Source organism: Taeniopygia guttata, chromosome 1A, assembly GCF_048771995.1.
Source record: "Taeniopygia guttata chromosome 1A, bTaeGut7.mat, whole genome shotgun sequence".
NCBI lineage: Eukaryota > Metazoa > Chordata > Aves > Passeriformes > Estrildidae > Taeniopygia > Taeniopygia guttata.
The window spans coordinates 11,913,958-11,933,404 of NC_133025.1; the positions used below are offsets into that span (position 1 = coordinate 11,913,958).

Below are 19,447 nucleotides of genomic sequence, written 5' to 3' on the forward strand. Positions count from 1 at the left end.
AACTGGAAGAAGGAGTTGATGCACCACAAAGTTGCACTATCAGTGAGAGGGACCTCAGGAGGCTGTAGAAATGTAGAAACTTGGGGGATTCATAAAGTTAACAGATGGTGGGTAAAACCCTGCACCTGGAAGAAATAAACCCGTGAAGGTTGATGGCCTTCTTCATTCCCTTTAATCAGGTTTTTCCACACACTGGTAAGATTCCCCCTTGAGCCTCCTCTTCTCCAGGCCTATTAGTCCCAGCAGTCTCTGCCTTTCTTCATAGACCATACAACAGACACATAGCTTGTGCTGGAATGGACCTCTCAAGACCATCTCGTCTAACTCGCTGCAATTAGCAGGAACATCTTCACAGTTAGATCTGATGCTCAGAGCCCAGTTCTTGACCTGACCTTGAACACTGCCAGGGATGGAATATTCAATCACCTCTCTGGGCAACCTGTTCCAGTCTCTCATCATCATTATAAAAAAAAAATTCTGTACATATAATCTGAATGTAGCGTCCAGTGAGACTCTTACCTCCACCCTTGGAGATAAAGAGTCTGATAACCTTGGGTAATCTGCTCTAGTTGATCATGCTTGGTGCAGTTCTAGACAGGACTAGATTCCTTCCAACCTGAACTACTGTACAGTTCTAAGACTCAATAGATGTACAAGCCACATGAGAATGTAACCTTAACTACTTTTCATTACAGAAAACAGAGTTGAAGAAATTAGCCAAAATTAAGACTGCATGCTGCATACAATTGCCTAATATCTGACAAAGCTCCTGAGTTACAACTTAATTACTCAGTCTTGTACAATTAATCTTAGACATAAAATGTAACATGCATTCATCTTTCCTCTTCACAAGATATAAAATGATAAACTACATCTTGTCAGCAGTCATTCAAGAATCATTAATATTGCTCCTTGAACTACTGGTCTTTCCTGTTACTACTGTTGTGTATACAACACTGTGATGATAGTTTTATCTTTAATTTCCAGTACCTAGCACAGTTGACAAAAAAATTAACATCGCTATCAGGTTTTAATTTGCAACTTTTGTACCAGCAACCAGGAAAAATGGCATAAGTTAAATGAAAAACATAGTATTAAAACACAGCAACCAATCAGACATACTTCTAGCACTAGAATGAAAAATCACTACATAGTTTGAACCTACCTTTCTGCAGCAATTTGATCTCTCCATTTTCTTTCTTGATTTCGTTCATTAGTTTGTGCTTCTTCTTTTCTTTTTGCTTCTTCTCCCTTTCTTTAACTTTGTCTTTGATTTGACCTGAAATGCAAATATTTCACTATTAAGCAAGAACAGAAAAGTAATTGTAACATACATGTTTCCTATTATGCTTATGCAAGCTCTATTAAGAGGATATAGAGGAGGAGTTACAAGGAAATCCCAGTATTTACAATATGAAAAGCTAATATTTATTTGTTGTGTAATCCAACATAAGCTTCTTTAACTCAGAAAAGTTTTGTTTGTTATGTTGTGGCTCTATGCAACAACTCAGCAAGTTAACTGTATAGTAATTTTTGCTTACTCCTATACCTTCTGCTCTTATTTTGCATCTGCAGTCAGCTCATTTGTTGAAATTGGAATACTATCTAGACATACTCTGAACGTAAAGGCTTTTGCAAATACCTGGGAAAGACAGTTTAATCTGTCAAATGAAAAATTTTTTATATTACATTCACAGGCTAATGCATCAATAGCAGTCAGATATAATTAATAAAAACATGAGACATGCTGTATTCACACAGCAGATTTAATTCACTGGTGCTTCCCCTGCTTACCTACAATCAGCAACAGCTTACCTGAGCAGTCTCATTTTTCATTTACTTTCTTGTCAAGTCACTCCAGGTTTTTTAATCCCTGACACAGAAAAGCAGAGCCTCTAGGCATGCTTTCTGCATGTAAAATACTAGACCTAGAGGAATTCATAGTTTCAAGCAGTCATCTTTGCAAGCCAAGTTGAGATTCACTTATGAGGCCAAGCATTAAAGAAGTCAGATTTTACTAGGCTTATATGCAGTGCAGCCAGCACTCCACACCTTATTTCCTGGCCTGAAGCCAGTACCTGCTCAAAGAGTTCACTAGGCTTTTTAACCTCCACAGGGAAAGAGGAAATCTGATTTCAAGCTTCTACATAATGTTATGCTTCAGTAATACAGCTGAGAGACAGCCCTGATGTTTTATTCATGGTACTTGCATTATAAACCCCAAGTGGAAGCAAAGAAATCAAATTACTCTTCCTTAAGCATTCACTTAAAATAGAAGTAGTGAGTATGTTCACTACTAACAAATGAGAAATATTTCAGAACCAAAGCAAGAAAGCCCTCAATTCTAGAAGGCAATGTAGAGTGACCACTGACCAAACTACTCAGTAATCATGTTGATAAAGGTGCAAAGAGCTGACAGTAATCCACATAAGTGCATGCTCTAACCATGATTCCACAGCATTCTCATCTTTCTTCTGAGGAATATTCTAATGAGGATACAGAACTTAAACCCTTGCAATTCTTAGGGTGAAGCAAAGGATGTCTTTTAGGGATAGTCATAAGAAAATAAGTCAAATAAAAACCAAAATAGACGGCAACTGAGATATGTCTGTTGCCTCTCCACAGATCATAAGCAGCAGGGAGAGAACAGAAACTATACTGGCACAAATATAATAAGGTAGCTGCACTTACAGAATGTCTTAGTTCTAAGTGACTGAAACAGCCATGTCCAAGAACAGCCTCCTCCTAACACCTCTGTGGGAAGGGATGGATGACAAAGCAGATTTATGTGTATAGCAGACCATGGAAACCAAACAAGCTTTCCTAAGCAACATAAACCTTTCTAGGAATAGGTTAAACAGACATAAATCTTCCTCTCCAACCTGTTTCTCCCCAAAAAGGAATCCCTAATTTGTAAATCCCCTGCAACATGAGTATAAAGTTGGCTAAATTATACAAAAGGAGTTAATGTAACACTCTGACAACAGACACTCAGCCAGCAGGCAGTAACACCAGGCTTGATTTATAACCTTGGCTGAATGATCAATTCAGCCAGAACTACAATTATCATGGGAAGACCTAGATTTTATCCCAACATTTTTGTATGGTTAAGAGGCACACTTGACTTCTGCTATAACTTACAAATCAAAGCAAGATTAAAGAGCATATGCAGATGTTGAGTATTGCTGAAAGAGGACAAAAGACTGAAAGAATCTTTTACTGCCAGCTCATGAAAATGAGGCCAATGAATCTTCCAGTTTTGTCAGAAGCAACACATAAAGACAGAGAACCTTTTAAAGAGCCTCTAGTTTATTTTCACATCTCCGAAGCAATTAGAGTCAATGGTGAAACCTTCCCAACAAAAGAAACAATTAATGTGTTCTGTAACATCCCCCAGCAACAGTCCCGAGTAAATCGTGCCATAAGTGATTGCAAATACAATGTAAATGCAGCTGAGGGAAGTTTGGAGTAAACATTCCCTTCTAGAAATCACACTATTGTAACAAAACCAGTATAGAGACTGATGCAAGTAAAAAACAGTTGAGAAACTCAATTGGAATGTACAGATTTTCTGATTTCCTCCCTCAAAGCTCACAGACTAGCTTAACAATGGCCAGTAGTTCACTTAAAAAAAACCCAAACTATAAACACTGAAATTTAAAAAAAATTCTTTGCATATTAAAGAAAAAGTGTCAAAATGAGAGTTATTCCATGGATTAAAACTTGAACTTAATTCTCAGTTGAAATGTCTTAAGTTTCTGAGTATGAATAAGTATTTTCTTGTGTGGCTTGCAGAACTCAAACACAACTCTCAAAATTCTGCATATTATTCTCCTCAGGGATATCCAGAAACATGAACATTCTTAATAAAATTCCTGCTTTAAAATTAATAGCCCAAACATTAAGCAATTTACAACCTGCATATCACAGAATAAACAAGTGAGTGACACTGGCAAGGAAAAACAATAAAATCTTGTTCTGTTGAAGTTATGAAAACCTGGAATGCTCTTGTACAGTTTTTTGACGTTGGCCACAGGAGACAGTACTACACATATTTCTCCAATGTGAGTCCTGCCAATGGTCTGCATCTCTTCACAAACTGCAGCAGTGTGGGTCCTTTTCCATGTGGTGCAGTCCCTCAGGCACAGCCTGCCCCAGCATGGTGCCCCATGGGGTCACAGGTCCTGCCAGCAAACCTGCTCCAGCATGGGCTCCTCTTTCCACAGGGCTACAGGACCTGCCAGGAGCCTGCTCCAGCAAAGGCTTCCACAGGGTCACAGCCTCCCTTGGACATCCACCAGCTCCAGGCTGGAGTCCCCCAGGGGTTGCAGGTGGATCTCTGCTCCACCATGGACCTCCCTGGGCTGCAGGGGCACGGCTGCCTCACCAGGGGCTGCCCCAGGGGAATCTGCTCCAGCACCTGGAGCACCTCCTGCCCCTCCTTCTGCCCTGACCTGGGTGTCTGCAGGGCTGTTTCTCTCAGATATTCTCACTCCTCTCTCCAGCTGTAATTGGTCCTGCGAAGTAACTTTTTCCCCCCTTTTAAAATATATAATCCCAGAGATGCTACCACCATCACTGGCAGCTTCTCACAGAAGCTAATCCTGTATCTCCCCTGCCATGCAAACCCAATCCAACTGTACTAAATAAACCAGTGTATACTTTTTAAAATATAGAGCTTTGTAGGAATAAGTATCCCTGTCTAGGAAAAATACAGCACCCAAATAATTAAGAGATTTCTACATGTCTTGTTCAAATGCACAGTAAGGAGTGTCACCATAAAGTCCATATTCTTTGCTTTGCATGTCACAGAAACAGTACACCCACACCCGAAAGAAATGCTGCAACAGCAGTACATTAAAATAAAAGAAGTCCTACATAGAGACAGGAAGACTTATTCTGGTGTGCGCCACCTCACCTTTCTAAAGGGCATCTGAAATATATTTTCTCTTTACAACAATTCTACACAATGAACTGAACTAATTAAGAATTATATGCATACTTCCTTCTCCAATTCCAAAGCTACATTTCTGAATGTTAGGTTAAGTATATAAATAAAAGAAATGGATACACACTGTATTTATACATTAAATAGCCATTTACAGCTAAAGGATACAGTATAAGTTCTTCATTTCCCAACTCAAGAGACACCTCCTCATAATGTCTGACACAATTTCCTAAGCAGTAAATACAGGAACACAAATTCACAGATCACATCATCCTGATTTCAGAAATCTACTCAGATCTTTGCCTCTACTGCAAGCTTTCTACAGATAAAAAGTTAAACCTAGAGCATAGAGAGGGAGTAGTAAGTAGGAAGTGCTCTTTAGTGGATGGACTATGTGCAATGTGGTGGCTGTCACTTGGAAAATTTGCACCTTGAAGCCCATGAAGGAGCTCAAACAAGCAAGTCCATTTCAGCACTAAAGGAGGAGAGCTGTACAGCCCTGTCAGATGCCAAAAGCTGCAGCTGCTCTGCATCATTTTCCAGATGGTAACTCACATTAGTAGTCAGTCATAGATTATGTTCGAAGTATTCTGCCTCTCTCTCCTCTGTTTGATTTAAGGGCTGTCACTGCACATGAGGCAAAATATTTACAGACTACTGCTAAAGGACACCATCAATATGGATAACGCTATTAGCAGTAAAACTGAAAGGAAGGGGGAATAAGGAGGGGCATACAAGAACATCAGTTACCATCCCTTCCATCAGCACTCTCCTCACTTTGAACAAACACCCATAAAAATAAACCTCAATAAGCCATGTTTAACTGGTTATGCAGGTACATGAAGTACATTTAACATCACCATGTTAACAGCTTTGACACCTGCACTTATTAAATCCTACGATGTACACTGCAGAGCAGGTTTCCTAACTTAATGGAAAAACCCAAACAGTATGTTCAAGACAAAATAAAAATCATCAAAAAAAGGACAGGTTTTATATCCCAGCAACCAGGGATAAATGGCTGACACCCCTTGCAGTAATTTAAGTTTAAAATCCAAGATATGACTAAAGAAATCCCTTATCAGGCAAGAACATTTACTCAAGCTCTTCAATTAATGAAAAGGAGAACAGATCTCTTTCAGAATTAAAACACTTCCAGAAAACTTAAACATTATCTTTACAGTTCCCATTTCCTCTAAGCTTCGCAATTCTAAGGAAATCTTCTACATGCAGAACTGAATGAGACCAGTTTAAGCTCAAGAGCTGGGGAGTTGAAATCAGTAACAGACAATGTGAGAGCTGCAAGCAAGGCCTCTTCAAGAAGTTTTAGATCAAATGCTTCAGTTGACACAAGATCAGGAGGCTAAGAAAAATTATTTCTTATTCTAAAATCAGAGTAAGTTTCTGCTGCATAAATGACACACAAAGCTGGATTCTGGGGTACAGGAAGGGCATGGCTCTCCAGCTTAGAAAGATTTTGCTCTGCATAGCAAGCTTCAAGTTATCAAAAAGGGGCCAGGGTCCCTCAAGAAAAAGATGCACTGCTCCAAATTTATCCCAACATAGCATACTTACATTAATGTCACTACCAGCTCTGAAAACTGAACTGCATGTAAATCTCAAACAGCAACAGAAATTTGAGAAGTCCCTCTTCCTCCTGAATACCATATTTAAAACCCTAAACACTTTCTAGACATTGCTGCTTACAGTAGAGTATCTAAATAGAAATATATTGAAGAATTCAGATGAGAGTCATCAAGAGGCCTCATAAGCAGGAAAATGATTGCTATATTTAAAAAATTCAGAGAGGAGGGGGAAATGAATCAAGCCACATAGTATAAGGAAAAAGGAAAAAAAGGGAAGTAGTAATTAACAGAAGGAAGAAATGTTTAGCAGAAGAAAAAATAAAAGACAACGTTCCAAGCAGGATCCACAGCTCCAGTTCTAAAGAAGGGAAAAAGAAGATCCAAGATTTTCTTCAACCTATTTTGGTAACAGAGACTATGAAATGAGCATCCCACTGGATGCAGACTAAAATTATTAAGACTGAAAAGTGTAACTTCTTGAAAGCTAAAATCCCAGAAGAGTCACACGATACAAGGTAACAGTTCCCAGAAGAATCATTGCTAAATGCTCATCTGAAATCTAATCTTATCTATTCTTCAAAGATAGCAGGAGAAAGAAGGAGGGTGGGAAGGAGGGGGGGGGGGCGGGGGGGAGCAAAGGAAGGAGAGTTTAAAAAAAAATAGACTAATATTAAAAACAAGAGCTACAGTGCCATATTCAGTTTTCCTGCTGATACGGGGAATCCCCATCTGCAAGTCAAAAGATTTCCATCTCATTTTGCAACTGCCTGCACACTGAGGCAATCTTACAAATGGATCACTGAAGAAAAAAAAAAAGAGGGAAAGAGAAATGGTGCACAGAAACAGCATGTAAAGCAGAAAATACGGATCATGCAACTGCATTATCCCTTACACAGGGACCAAAACCAAAGATTTGGACAGGCATTGTCTAATGAAGAGGGGAGTGGCTGAGCTGAGCTTTGCACTGTTATGAAAACAATGTCAACTATGAGCTGCTAAAGCAGAGTATCAGTTAAATGACTAACTGAATCAGCAGAGTCATAGCATGAACAGCAATCACTTCTGTCAGACTGACACTGTGTTTTAAAAACAAAAACATTGCACAACTTTAGTACCACTATCAGAATGTACGTGACAAGTGAAATTTAAGCTTATTTTAAACAGCCTAAACCTCATTATCTGCAGAATAAATCATGCATCCGGCAGAAGGCTCTTTCAGGTTCTCTGCATGGTAGATCATCTCTGAAGGGGTCACTGAACTCCATTCATTTAATGGAATCACAAGCTGTAAGGCCTGCTTATGACTCTGCAACTTAAAAGATCTTTGCAATTAATTAAAAGACCAAAGAAGTCTTTAAACAAAGACTGAAGAAAATATAAATTTTTTTTTAAAGCTTTAAACATATCATCCATTCTTGGCTACTACCAAGCTTAACATCTTAACACAACTTAGGAAATTAGAGTGCCTCAGAACTAGGCTCCCTTACCTTGTAATCACTACTGCAAGTGAAAGACACAGATCAGCTCCTATCATCAGCTTTTCTGAATGCAAGGTGAAAAATCTCACCATTTCCTCCTCAGTGTCAATACCCCTATAATCATTACTATAATTAAACTAAAATTAGGAAAATGCATTTGCTATGACTTTCAAGGCCAGATCTCACATTCATTTACCCCACATCACTGCACACCCTGATTCCCTGTATTATTTTGTCTACACCACAGTCCTAGCAATCTCATAAGGCAAATTTTGCCATTCTTCTCCTGATTCCCCTAGCTTTGCTTCTCATTTTCTCTAGTACTGAAATCTGTGGAGGCCCTCAGTCTCTCTCACAAAATGTAAAGCTTTTTCTCCCCACACACTAAGAGCTCTGTGCAGCAGAGCACACAGCTCACTGATCAAAACCACAACTCTTCGTTTATAGGTACTACAACAATGACAGGGAATTCCACTCCATTCCATGCACCCACCTGCAGTGCATCTCCATTTTGGCTGCAAACAGGAGGATGGACTTTTTCCATTTTCAGAGCCTCAAAACGACCACAGAACTCTCACCCATTCCACCTGCTTATCTTTTAGTATTCCTGCCTCTATACCTCTAGTCTCCCCATTGGCACAACCTACCTTCTGGCAGGTGCAACACTGGCATGTGTACCAGTTCTGAATGCTAGGAGAGAAAAACAATCCATACTATCAACTCCACATTGCTGCTCCTTCTCCACTGCACCAAAAGCAGAAAGGCTGTCTAACTGCAGACTCCAGGAACAAGAGACTGCACTTGCCTGCATGAGGCTGATTTTTAGAATGCACTGATGACAGCCTCTAGAAATTCAGCTCATTACACCTGAAGGAGAATATTTTATTCCTACTTCCCTGCCCCTCATATATCCTATATGTGCAAGCCTTTCAGTTTTTCATAATTACTCCAAATCATCCAAATTTACCCATGCTGTTCAATTCCACCCTGTAGGCTGCCTAAAATTTTTATTCTTCTATCCTACCTTCCTGGCCTTTTCAACAGCACCTAAGTATAATCTTTCACCCCAAAATAAGACCAGAATCACCTCCATACTGCTTTTGCCTGCTATTTTCCTTTCCTGACAGTATTTCAAATTCATTCCACATTCACTTATTATATGCTTCAGCCACAGTCCCTCTGGTACCTTTTTCCAGTCTGTAGCTTCAGCACTCCCAATGCACAAGTTCAGACTATTCCACCCACCCACCTGAATGTCATTCTTAGCTTTCCTCTGTACTTAGGATTCTATGTGCCTGCCCCCCAGCCATTCTTTTCTCTCTGCATCATAACTGCATTTTCCCCTTTCCTCTCTGTGAAGTAAATTATTCACAGGATTAACAGCACAAACCTGTCCTTTAATCTAGAGTCAAATACTGAATCACTTTAGAAAGGCTGGCAGCTCTCAGCGGAAGACTCAGTGCATCTTTCACTTTCTCACAGCCTTTTCTGCAAAAATATAGAGTTTCATTAAAATAAAGTTCTTATTTTATATAGGAAATTACACCACAAAATTTTAGGCTTAAAATCTACTTCCTCTAAAAAGAAATCTGTAAACTCAGATGCCAAACAGGTATCGCTTGCCTTTGAAAATTTATTTGTTGCAGTAGGTAAGTTTTCAATGAACAAATGTAAGGTAAAATGATCTGTTGTGAGCACTCAGCAACTAAAAAAAATAATTTGTGCCTGTGAGTACATAAGCTCTGAGAAAAGTATCTTTTCCAGATATAGGATGCAGAATCTCCTCTTTAAAGGTAAATCACATCAATTATTCAGTTAACACCATCAGTGTCAATTTCTTTAATCAATGTGAAAGAATATTTCTTGTTATTATAATATGGTTCCAAGATTTACTAATATGACTCTTTTTAACACTAGTAGGACACTACAGCAATCGGAGCAAATATGGTTATTAATTGCACAGCTTTGCAAGAAGGATATTGGATGAGTTTCTTAGCAGCTATCCTTGAAGACACAATGACTTCACCAACATCAAACGGGTACTGAGCATAGTTTCTAAAAGCTTTTTCCCAGTCACCTTTTGGACAGGAACAAAGAAGGAAAAAAGCCCTAAAATGGAACACTTGAAAGCACTGAAATTACATACTTAAAACCCACTTGTACACCACCAATCAAGATCCAAGTAAATAATTAAAAAAAACCTCAATGGTCAGTGAATCACAGACTAAGATACTTACAGAAATTAGTGGAAAATTAACTAAGGCAGCCCAGACAACCTAATCAGCAGACAAAAAGGCATATTGATATTTCTCTACAAGCTTAGCTGATCCTGTAATTACAGGTATAGGCCACAATCAAAGTAACCTAAATTTACACAACAGCTGTAATTTATCTCTCCTTTAAAATAAAGGAAATTTGATTAAACTTCAATGTTTAATTAAACATGTACATTTCAAATTCCTCATATTTCAATGTAAATAAAAAAGCATCAACATCTGGTTTAAGGTCACTGGAGACTGAGAAAGGACACACTAGAAATAAAAGCCTGTATTCTTGTACTGTCATCGTGTATTAACGTATTGTCTTTTAGTTCCCAAGATTTACTGTTGATCGCAGTAGGAATCCAAGCAAGACTCACGCCTGACATCTTGTCCTACCTCGTATGGCCATTTTTGTCCAACACCACTAATGAACTAACCCAGCACTCCTCCCCTTATCCTGAGGACCTCGAGCATTCCTTGGGAGATGTGATCTTCAAAAAATAAAGAAAGCCTGGAGCAGCAACTACATGAGATCTCTGAAGTCTAAGTATCTAAATTTAAACTGCATTTTAACTAGTATTCAATGACTTAGCCTGTAAAAATTAATAGCCTAAGAAATTAGATTATTTAGGATTTAATTTTTAAATTACGGCGGTATTTTGCAACACGTTCTTCGTTTTTCCCCCAATTCAATTTTGTTCGCACGTTTCTAATAAATTGCTCGGCACCCTCATTTCCCTAATAGGTAAGAAAACCTAAGGCCTCTGGCAGCTTCTGGCTGACGCCATCGCTAATTCCACACCCCCTTTTTTGACAGGATTGACGGCGGACGGAGCCGCGGCTGCCTTCCCCACGAACCGACACAACGCCGGCGATGTGTGCGCGGCTCCGGCGCTGCCGCAGCCCCGGCCCGGCCGCAGCCGCCTCCCGCTGCCGGGGCAGCTCCAGCGAGGCCCCCGCGCTCGCTGCCCTTCCAGCCCGCCCCTCCCGGTCCCCGCCGCCGGCGCTGCCCCGCCGCTCACCTTTCGGGAACAGCAGCTTCACCTCCCCGTTCTCCTCCCGGCTCATGGCCCCGCCGCCATCTCCCGCCGCCGCCACAACGGGCAGCGCCCCGTGCTTCCTCCTCTCCTTGTCCCGCTTTTCCTTGGGTCTCTTGGGCTTGGCGCTGCCGCCGCCGCCTCCCGCCTCGGCCGCCAGCGCCAGGCGGTGCCGGTGGTGGCGGTGCTGGTGCTGCGGCTGGGACGAGGAGGGGGAGGCGGACGGCGGCAGCAGCACCGCGGGCGGCAGCAGCTTCCGGGACAGCGGGGAAGGGAAGGCGAAGCCCCCCGCGCCCGCCGAGGGGCCCGAGGGCAGCGCGGCGAAGCCCCACGGCCCGGGGCCGCTGTAGCTGGGCACGACCGCGGGCAGCGGCTGCTTGGCGCTCCCGCCACCGCCGCCCCCTTCACCGTTGACGCGCTTAGCGCCCTTGAGGCTCCGCTCCTCGGCTCCCTTCACCTTCTTGGCGGCCGGCTGGGATCCGCGGGAACCTTTCGCGTCCGGGGCCGTCCTGGCGCCGAGCAGCTCCTGCTCGGGGGGCGCCGCGCCACGACCGGGACTGGGCGGCTCCGCCATCTTGGGCTCCGGCGTCTATTTACTCTCGGCTCGCCCCAACCGACAGCGCCGGGGGCGGGGCGGTGTCCCGGCCTCGCCCAATGGGCCGGGGTGGTGCCGGACTGACACTGAGAGCGGCCAATGGCGAGGCGGGGAGAGGGGGCGGGCTCTCGAGGGATTGGGGGCGGTGGCTCGGCTGAGTACGCGGGGCGCGCGGGGGCGGGAGCGCCGTGAGGGGAGCGCGGCGGGGACGGGCAGAGGAGCGGCGGCGCTCTTGAGAAACGCGTTTGTTTGGGAATAAGGAGGGTTTGGACCCCGCCGCATCCCAGGAGTTTCCTTAATGCCTCAGGTTTTGGGCTTCTCCGTTCTGGGAGCGGCTGACGGGATCATCGCAGCCCCGCGGGCTGTTCCTGGGAAGGGCGTTTGCTTGGGAATAAGGAAGGTCTGGACTAGCGCCGTTCCCGGTGGATGTACGCCGGGAGGCGATGAACCTGTCCCTCGGGATGTTCCGGGGCCGGGAGGGTGTTCATTCAGCGCTATCCGAACTCGAGCTCTCCACGCTTTTCCCACATCCTTGGAGGGACTCGGACGAAGCCTGGCAGCTCCGGAGGGCCTGATGGGAGGGAGGGAGGCGGAGGCTGCCGCGGTCAGCGGCTGTGCGAGGTGCCGGTGCCAGCCCGCCGACACCAGGGATCACTGACCGCCTCAGGGAACGGATTCGAGCTCAGTGTCCCAAACAGGAGCCCCCCACTCGTGCCTTTGGCCACTAAAGCTGCCATAGCCGCGGTTCAGGAGCTGACTGAAATTCCCCTAGGTTCTAGTGCCGGCAGGAAGCGTCGTGGAAGTGCCTGGAAGTTCCTTTGGAGTGTTCGCATTGCCGGGCTCCTGCTCTGGTCAGTCTGGTTGCCGCGGGGAGAACAGAGTCGCTGCCACATTAAACCGAACCTGGCAGGTGGCAGCCAGATGAAATTGCTCTGAGAAGTTCTGTACATGATGTATCAGCAGGCAAACAAGGTTTTAAGTTTAGGGTTTTTTGCTCCACAAAGCATTTTCATTTGAGCTGCCACCGATGAGCCTCAGAGTAAGCTCCTAGCACTTGGGCTATCTCCTTCTCCGTTTATTTTGAAATTGTAAACCAGGTTGAGTGCAGTTCAGTGCTCATCTCAACAGCAGCAAAGAATAGATTTCCTGTATCCAGACAACTCTGCCTTTTCCTAAGATGTTTCAAGTTCCACTACTGTAAGAGTGTATCCTCAAACTATTTCTGGGCCTGATGGAGGAAATGGAATATGTGTCAAAGGAATAGTCAACTCACATCCAATCCCAGACTGAAATCAAAGTACAAATCTTTCCATACATAAGCTGGTAAATTGGCTGGTAAACTAGAGTGGGCCTATGAGTATGAAGGTCATCTTCAACTCCCCTCAGAAATATTTTATTTGTATCAGTTGGTGAGAAAAACCTGTCCCTTTTAATGGATGTCTCTTTAACACGTTAAGGAAAGATGACCCATTCACCTTAGTCGAAATCAGTGGTTTTGTCTCAATTGATGTTGGAGGTGCCACAATATGCACACAAGGCCGTTGGTATCCCAATATACTAGTCCCTAATGGAAACTGGATTGTGGTGACTCTAGAGTGACAATTTGAGGCACCCCATGGCACTGTCTCAACTTTACAGGCTTTACAGCCAAGTTCATCTTACTTCTATGCCAGTATTGATCCCAAGTCAACAGTATATTAAGGTCACTCAAACTTCAGATAAGTCACAGTCATATTTTCACCTCTTGCTTTTAGGGGCCTTGAGTAACAGAAGAGCAGCATTTCTTTGTTCTTGAACTAAAGTAAATCCAAGGGCTTGGTTTTGGTTCAAGGAGCTTGACCACAACCTCTGTGAAGGAGTACATCACTTTTCTCCATGCAGGAGAATTAGCAAGACTTACTAGGCTAATGAGGCTGAACAGCTGTATAAATAGCTGAATATCTTAATATGTGCACTTACATCAATATTAATAATTAAGACAGTTAATATTTCTGATCTTTATATTGGACATGCTTGGATGTCTTAAAAAATGCATTGAATTATAATGCAACCCAGCAATACGAAATTAGACACAAAGATAAAACTGGTGAAAGAACTCATAGCCCAACACTTTATTTAGAACTGACAAATGAACTTACTATAAATGTGCAGCAAACTTTAACAGCTGACAATATGCTACTAAACTCAGGTCAAGCTGAAGTTGTTTCCTATGCTTTCTGAAGTAGCATATTGAGCTTGTAAGCATAAGCCAAGTTTTTATTAGTGAATTCTTTATAAAATTCAGCTGGTGCAAGATGACAGAGTACCTATTACAGGTAATTGTTGCTTGTTGGGAAGCAGTGTGACTAATGTTTGGAGGTTTGCTGCTGCTATCTCATACACCTTTGTCAGCAGAGGAAATTGCAGGGTGCATGAAATTCAGAAGCCGGCTGTGTTTCAGCTCCCACAGTCCTGCTGCTGTATGGGCATTAGAGGAAGGAGTGTTGTCCCTGTCACTTCTTTTGTCACCAGTCACACAGATACATTAAAGTGTTCCACCATACCTATGGTGAGCACACATTCCAAAGCATTACAATTACATTTCAGGCTGTCTTTCTTACTGTTTTTACTTTAATTAAACCTCTGGCTGCTGGTGCACATATCCCAGGCAGATGCTCCTGAATGAGACAGACAAGATGAGAAACACCAAAACTGCTTCAGAATAAAGAGTGTCCTTAACAAAAAGGGGTTAAATACAAGCAGTATAGCTTTTGTAAAATACAGAATCAGAAATTTGTTCTGATCTTTATTGAAAAGAGAGAAATAGATATGAAGTGATACAATCTCTAGAAAGACTGTCAAAACACTGCCCCAAACCAAAATACTACACAGAAATACAGTAGTGTTTCATGTCACAAGTCCAGTCCCCTACAGAGAGAGAGAAGTGTGAACTGGGAATCTTTGTGGGGATCAGCACCCCACACACAGAGACCAGAGATCTCATCTCTTTCAGCAGAAGCCTTTAAACTGACTATGGAAATTATATAGATGTTCTTTTGTCTATAGTTTTATATGCACTTAGGGTAATCCCTGAAGACTTTCTAGACCATGGAGACCAAAATGAGGTGAAACCATAACAGTAAAAATGTCAGATACAAAGCAATCCAGTATCCAACATGCATTAAAAAATAAGCTTCCCATGTTATTAACCTGCTTATTGCAAGTGTGTTGCCATTTTAATTAGGATAATTATGAAATGCTGATATAAATGGTTATTAATCAAAGCATTTATTTAAACAAATTAGTGTATACATTCACCTAAACTTAGAATCATTTCAGACATCTATAAAATAAAAAGCTGAATGTAAATGTTGTACTCAGGTTGAGTTACAGTGTTTTGGCTTTATACTCTTAACTGCCTACCAAAATGATGCTTTGTAGCCCTACTCAGGTCTCCAAAGAGAAAAACAGCTTTCAGACACGTTATTTAATCTTTTTATAATTCCAACAGTTTGCTCTCCATGTGCTTACTTCCTTGGTTTGGCATCTGCTCAGTTCTTAAGTCAAGCATGGAAATAATTGTGCCAAGTGTAAATTGAAAACATTTGATAACACTTAGATGTCTTTATGCTGTTTTTTGTCTGCAAAATTAGCTACATGTAATTTTTAATGTTATTAATTTTTTCTTCAAACTCATTGAAAGTTAGTTAATTCATCTTTGGAAATGGAGGTGAAAATTAGCCTTCTGTGCACAGAACTGTACTAACAAAGGTGATCTCATAATATAAAAGTGTGATTTATTTTAGAAGAGCTTCATTTTCCATAGTCAGGGTTTTCAGAACAACCAGTGACATCCAAATACTTCTGCAATTACCACCCAAACAATTGAACTAAATGAGACACTGGGGACTAACTTGGCTCATAACTGGGAGCTGCTGACAGCATGACAAGCCTTGCTGCAGGGGGATAAGAGCTGCCCCCTCCTGCTCTTGTCCTTCACAAGGGACAGTGTCCCCACGGCTGAGCAGTGGGAATGTGCAGCTCAGCATCTTTGATCAAACCCGTGACCAAGGCAACAGTTATCCCAAAAAACCTTTTTTTCCCCCTCAGAAGCAGCAGATGTCTCTGCTGACTGCTCAGGGCTGGTGGGTTAGACATTTGGCAGTGTGGCAGAGCAGACAACTGGGGACACTCATGGTTTTTATTAGACTGCTCATCTGCCAACATTTTACAGAATCCATAAAAACCACAAAAAGGAGTTTACACTTCAGGGAGGACCTACAGTACTTGTTTCTTGTTTAATGTTTTTTCAAACAGCTACAAACTACTGCTGTAACAGCTCTTTAGTCTTTAGAAATTGTTTTCTCACTTGTGTTTAACATGTGAAACACCCTAACTCCAATATTTCTTTTTTGAAGTGTAGTGTAGTAACAATCACAACAATGGGGCAAACTGGAAGGTCTTGATATGCACAATTTTAAATGGTATCTGCTTGAGGTTGAAAAGGCAATTTGCTTAGCTCTTGTCTTCGTAGCTTCTTGAATATTTGAAAGATCTTTAGAATTTTTCAATACAAAAGATACATAATGACTAAAATCAGTATGAAAGCAAGAGGATGCAAGCCAAGCAAAACTGTATTTCCTTACATATGGAGGAGATGTTAACCTCCATTATTATTCCTTAACAAGCAGTTCTATAAGGTATGCATATGTCTTATTGTTGGCAAAGAGTTCAAGTATGTATGGATTTCCTGTCTTTTTTTTTTTTTTCCTATCCCTAAAGTCTTATGGAATGATAAACAGCTCAAAGAATGGTCATGGAATGGTTGGGTTGGAAAGATCATCTCATTCCAACCCCTCTGCCATGGGCAGGGACACTTCTCACTAGACCAAGCTGATCAGAGTCCTGTCCAACCTGGCCTTGATTTGGAGTACATTTAGTTCTAGGACATTCTGGTCTTGTGTCTTAGGTACAGACACTTATTTGCAAAGTAGCAGTTTCTATTTGTTAAGTGTATATATATAAAGCAAACAGCTAGTTATGTGTAGCAGCTAATCTTTCACTGCTCACCTCAGCTTCTTGCTCATATAAACAACGTGTTAATGGAAAAATCCACAATAAAGAGCCTTCTGTCTATTCACAAATTTCACTCCACAGCAGAGGCAGCAGCTCTTCAGATCACTGTGATTCTGGGAAACAGTTTAAGACACACTGTTGAAACTAAAAATGCATTTGCCATAATCTCCTCAGATTGTCTCTGAGTACCAATGTAACTGGAAGATAATTGCACCTGAAATTTCTAGACCATGGCTTAGGAAAGCATCTCACAGCACCCAAAAATGTTGAAATATATGTACTGGATGGCAATTAGGGGCTTTGGGATTTACTCAGGATAGACAGAATAACTTCAATGTAAATCTAACATATCAGTATCAGCCTCAGATCACAGTCTTGAAATGGGAGATGAGCAGGCTCCTCCCAGCCTCTTCACGTGAAATCACAATTGTACCTTGTCACTTGTACAGTCTTGCCCTGGCTTTGAGGCAGGAATGCTGAGCCTACATGATGGATAGTCCCACTTCCAGCAAATGTGCAGGACGGATTTGTCATCTGACCACAGACTCTGGCCCAGAGGCTGCTCCAAGTGAGCTCCCTCATGCTGTTCCTTTTGATGCTCAGACTAAATGGGAAGAGAGAGGAAGAAGCAGATGGAAAAAGTCTTCACACATTCTTAGTCACTGAAAGAAGAGACACTGAAAAGTGCTTTCTTATCTACAAAACATCATTAAGATAAAAATTCTAACAAAAACTCCAGCCAGCCTTCTGAGTTGTGTAACTGAAGTGTGCAGCGAATTTACAAGCAGTGATGTACCCCAGTGCCCTTTCTGGACCTTACTGTTACACATACTTTGGTCTCTAGCAAAGTGAGGATGTGTCTCCTGGTTTAAAATATAAATTAGATAGGCGTGTGATGTGATCAGTGAGAGCACCTATCCACTTTTTGAGTTACGGGGAGTCCCTAGAGCACATCATGTTCCAGACGTGGTGAGGAGCAGAGCTCTGAATGGCTGAAACACACAGGTTTGGTTTAGTGACAGAGGCTGCTCCCTCACAAAACATCCCCTGGGATGTGGGCACTGCAGACTGGCCCAAGAGCAGAGCTGTGTCTCTTGGAGCCAAATCCCACCTCGGACAGGGCTGAGCTCAGTCTTGTGGACTGTCATGGAGATCTCCAAGAGAGTCCTTTTGGCTCATGTAGCCATTCCAACTGGGTGCCCAGAGGAGGCTGGCAGGTGCCCGAGGTCCAAAGGAGGCCTGATGTATTGAATTTTTTTTAACTGTAAAGTAGACACCCCATTTCCTGTGAATCAGGGAGTCTGAGACCACTGTCCCTGTTGAGGAATAGCTGCCCAAATGAGAGTTCCCTTCTTCTAAATGAAAAATGTGAAAGGTAGTGGCAAAGAAGTAAATTCAGGACAACTTTGACCACCACCCAGTATCCAAACTGTGAAGAACTAATTTATCTATAGAAGTATTTTGTAGGGTCTGAAAATTTACTTCCAAAAAGGGTAGGTTTAAGGGGAAAAAATACACTTGAGTGTTCTGTCCAGCATCAACAAACTGGTATGAATTTGCTGTCTGATGACACAGAAGGGGAAAGAGCTGCTCAGCAATGCTTTTCAGAGCTGTTAGGTGTCTTGCTAGTCCTAATGTATAATAAAAGTTGATTTACATTATGAAAAGAATTACTTGCATTGCTTCCTTCTTACCAGTGATTTACATGTTAACAGGCAGACAAAGATGTATTCATTGCATGGCAATGGTATCACAGAGTGCCATTGTTCAGGTATCACTTTGAGGTCTCAAAATCCCTGACAAGAGGTTGCTTTCTGAATTAAACAGTCTTCACATCTCCACCTCTCCCACGCACTACAGGATGTTTCAAGGGTCAGTTTATCCTTATTAGGGTATTATCCTTCTTTTTCTCCCACCTTGGAGAAATCTTCGTCTGGACCTGATCAGGAAAAATGCAATAGGATTTGAGTAGATTTGAGGAGAACGCAATTGCAGATTTGAGTAGAAACTCAAACACAACAATTCGTTTAAAGAAGCGTCTTCCTCGTGCTGCATTCCTGTTACCCAGCCACACCTCTCTGCCCTTCTGAGGAGCTTACAAAACCGGGAACCTGCTTAACAAGTTCACATCAGCCTTTTATTACCCACAAGCAGAGACAGTTTCCCCCTCGTACTTGCTACAATTCAGCTCTTCCCACATCCTCTCCTCTGGCATTATGTGCTCCTTGTTCTTCCCAACCCTGCCAGATTTACTTTTTACCACACACCAAGCAGAGATCATTCTTTGGATCACTATATCCAGGCACCTTGCTTCAGTTCTGAAATGCTCACACATTACTCCCCACGAATCTCATGACCTGAGTTATGAGTAATTTTTTCATTAACTTTTGTAAAATCCAGTGTTTAAGTGCTTTTTCAGAAAAGCCTGATGGTATGGGCCCTTCACATATGGAAAGGTAACCCTAGATTCCCTACTGGAGTTCACAG

The 19,447-nt window shown here is 42.2% G+C and overlaps 1 protein-coding gene across 2 annotated transcripts in view; it reads right to left on the reverse strand.

Moving 5' to 3' along the window:
• The window catches only part of RSBN1L (round spermatid basic protein 1 like), a 41,787-nt gene extending 29,838 nt beyond the window's left edge, over positions 1-11,949 (reverse strand). For both annotated transcript variants that reach the window (XM_030291557.4, XM_030291548.4), the window contains exons 1-2: positions 11,296-11,949; positions 1,166-1,279 (exon numbers count right to left, since the gene is read on the reverse strand). In XM_030291557.4, coding sequence (XP_030147417.4) covers positions 1,166-1,279; positions 11,296-11,884 — 703 coding nt within the window. In that variant the 5' untranslated portion in view covers positions 11,885-11,949. The remainder of the gene's footprint in view (positions 1-1,165; positions 1,280-11,295) is intronic.
• Positions 11,950-19,447: the final 7,498 nt, after the last annotated feature.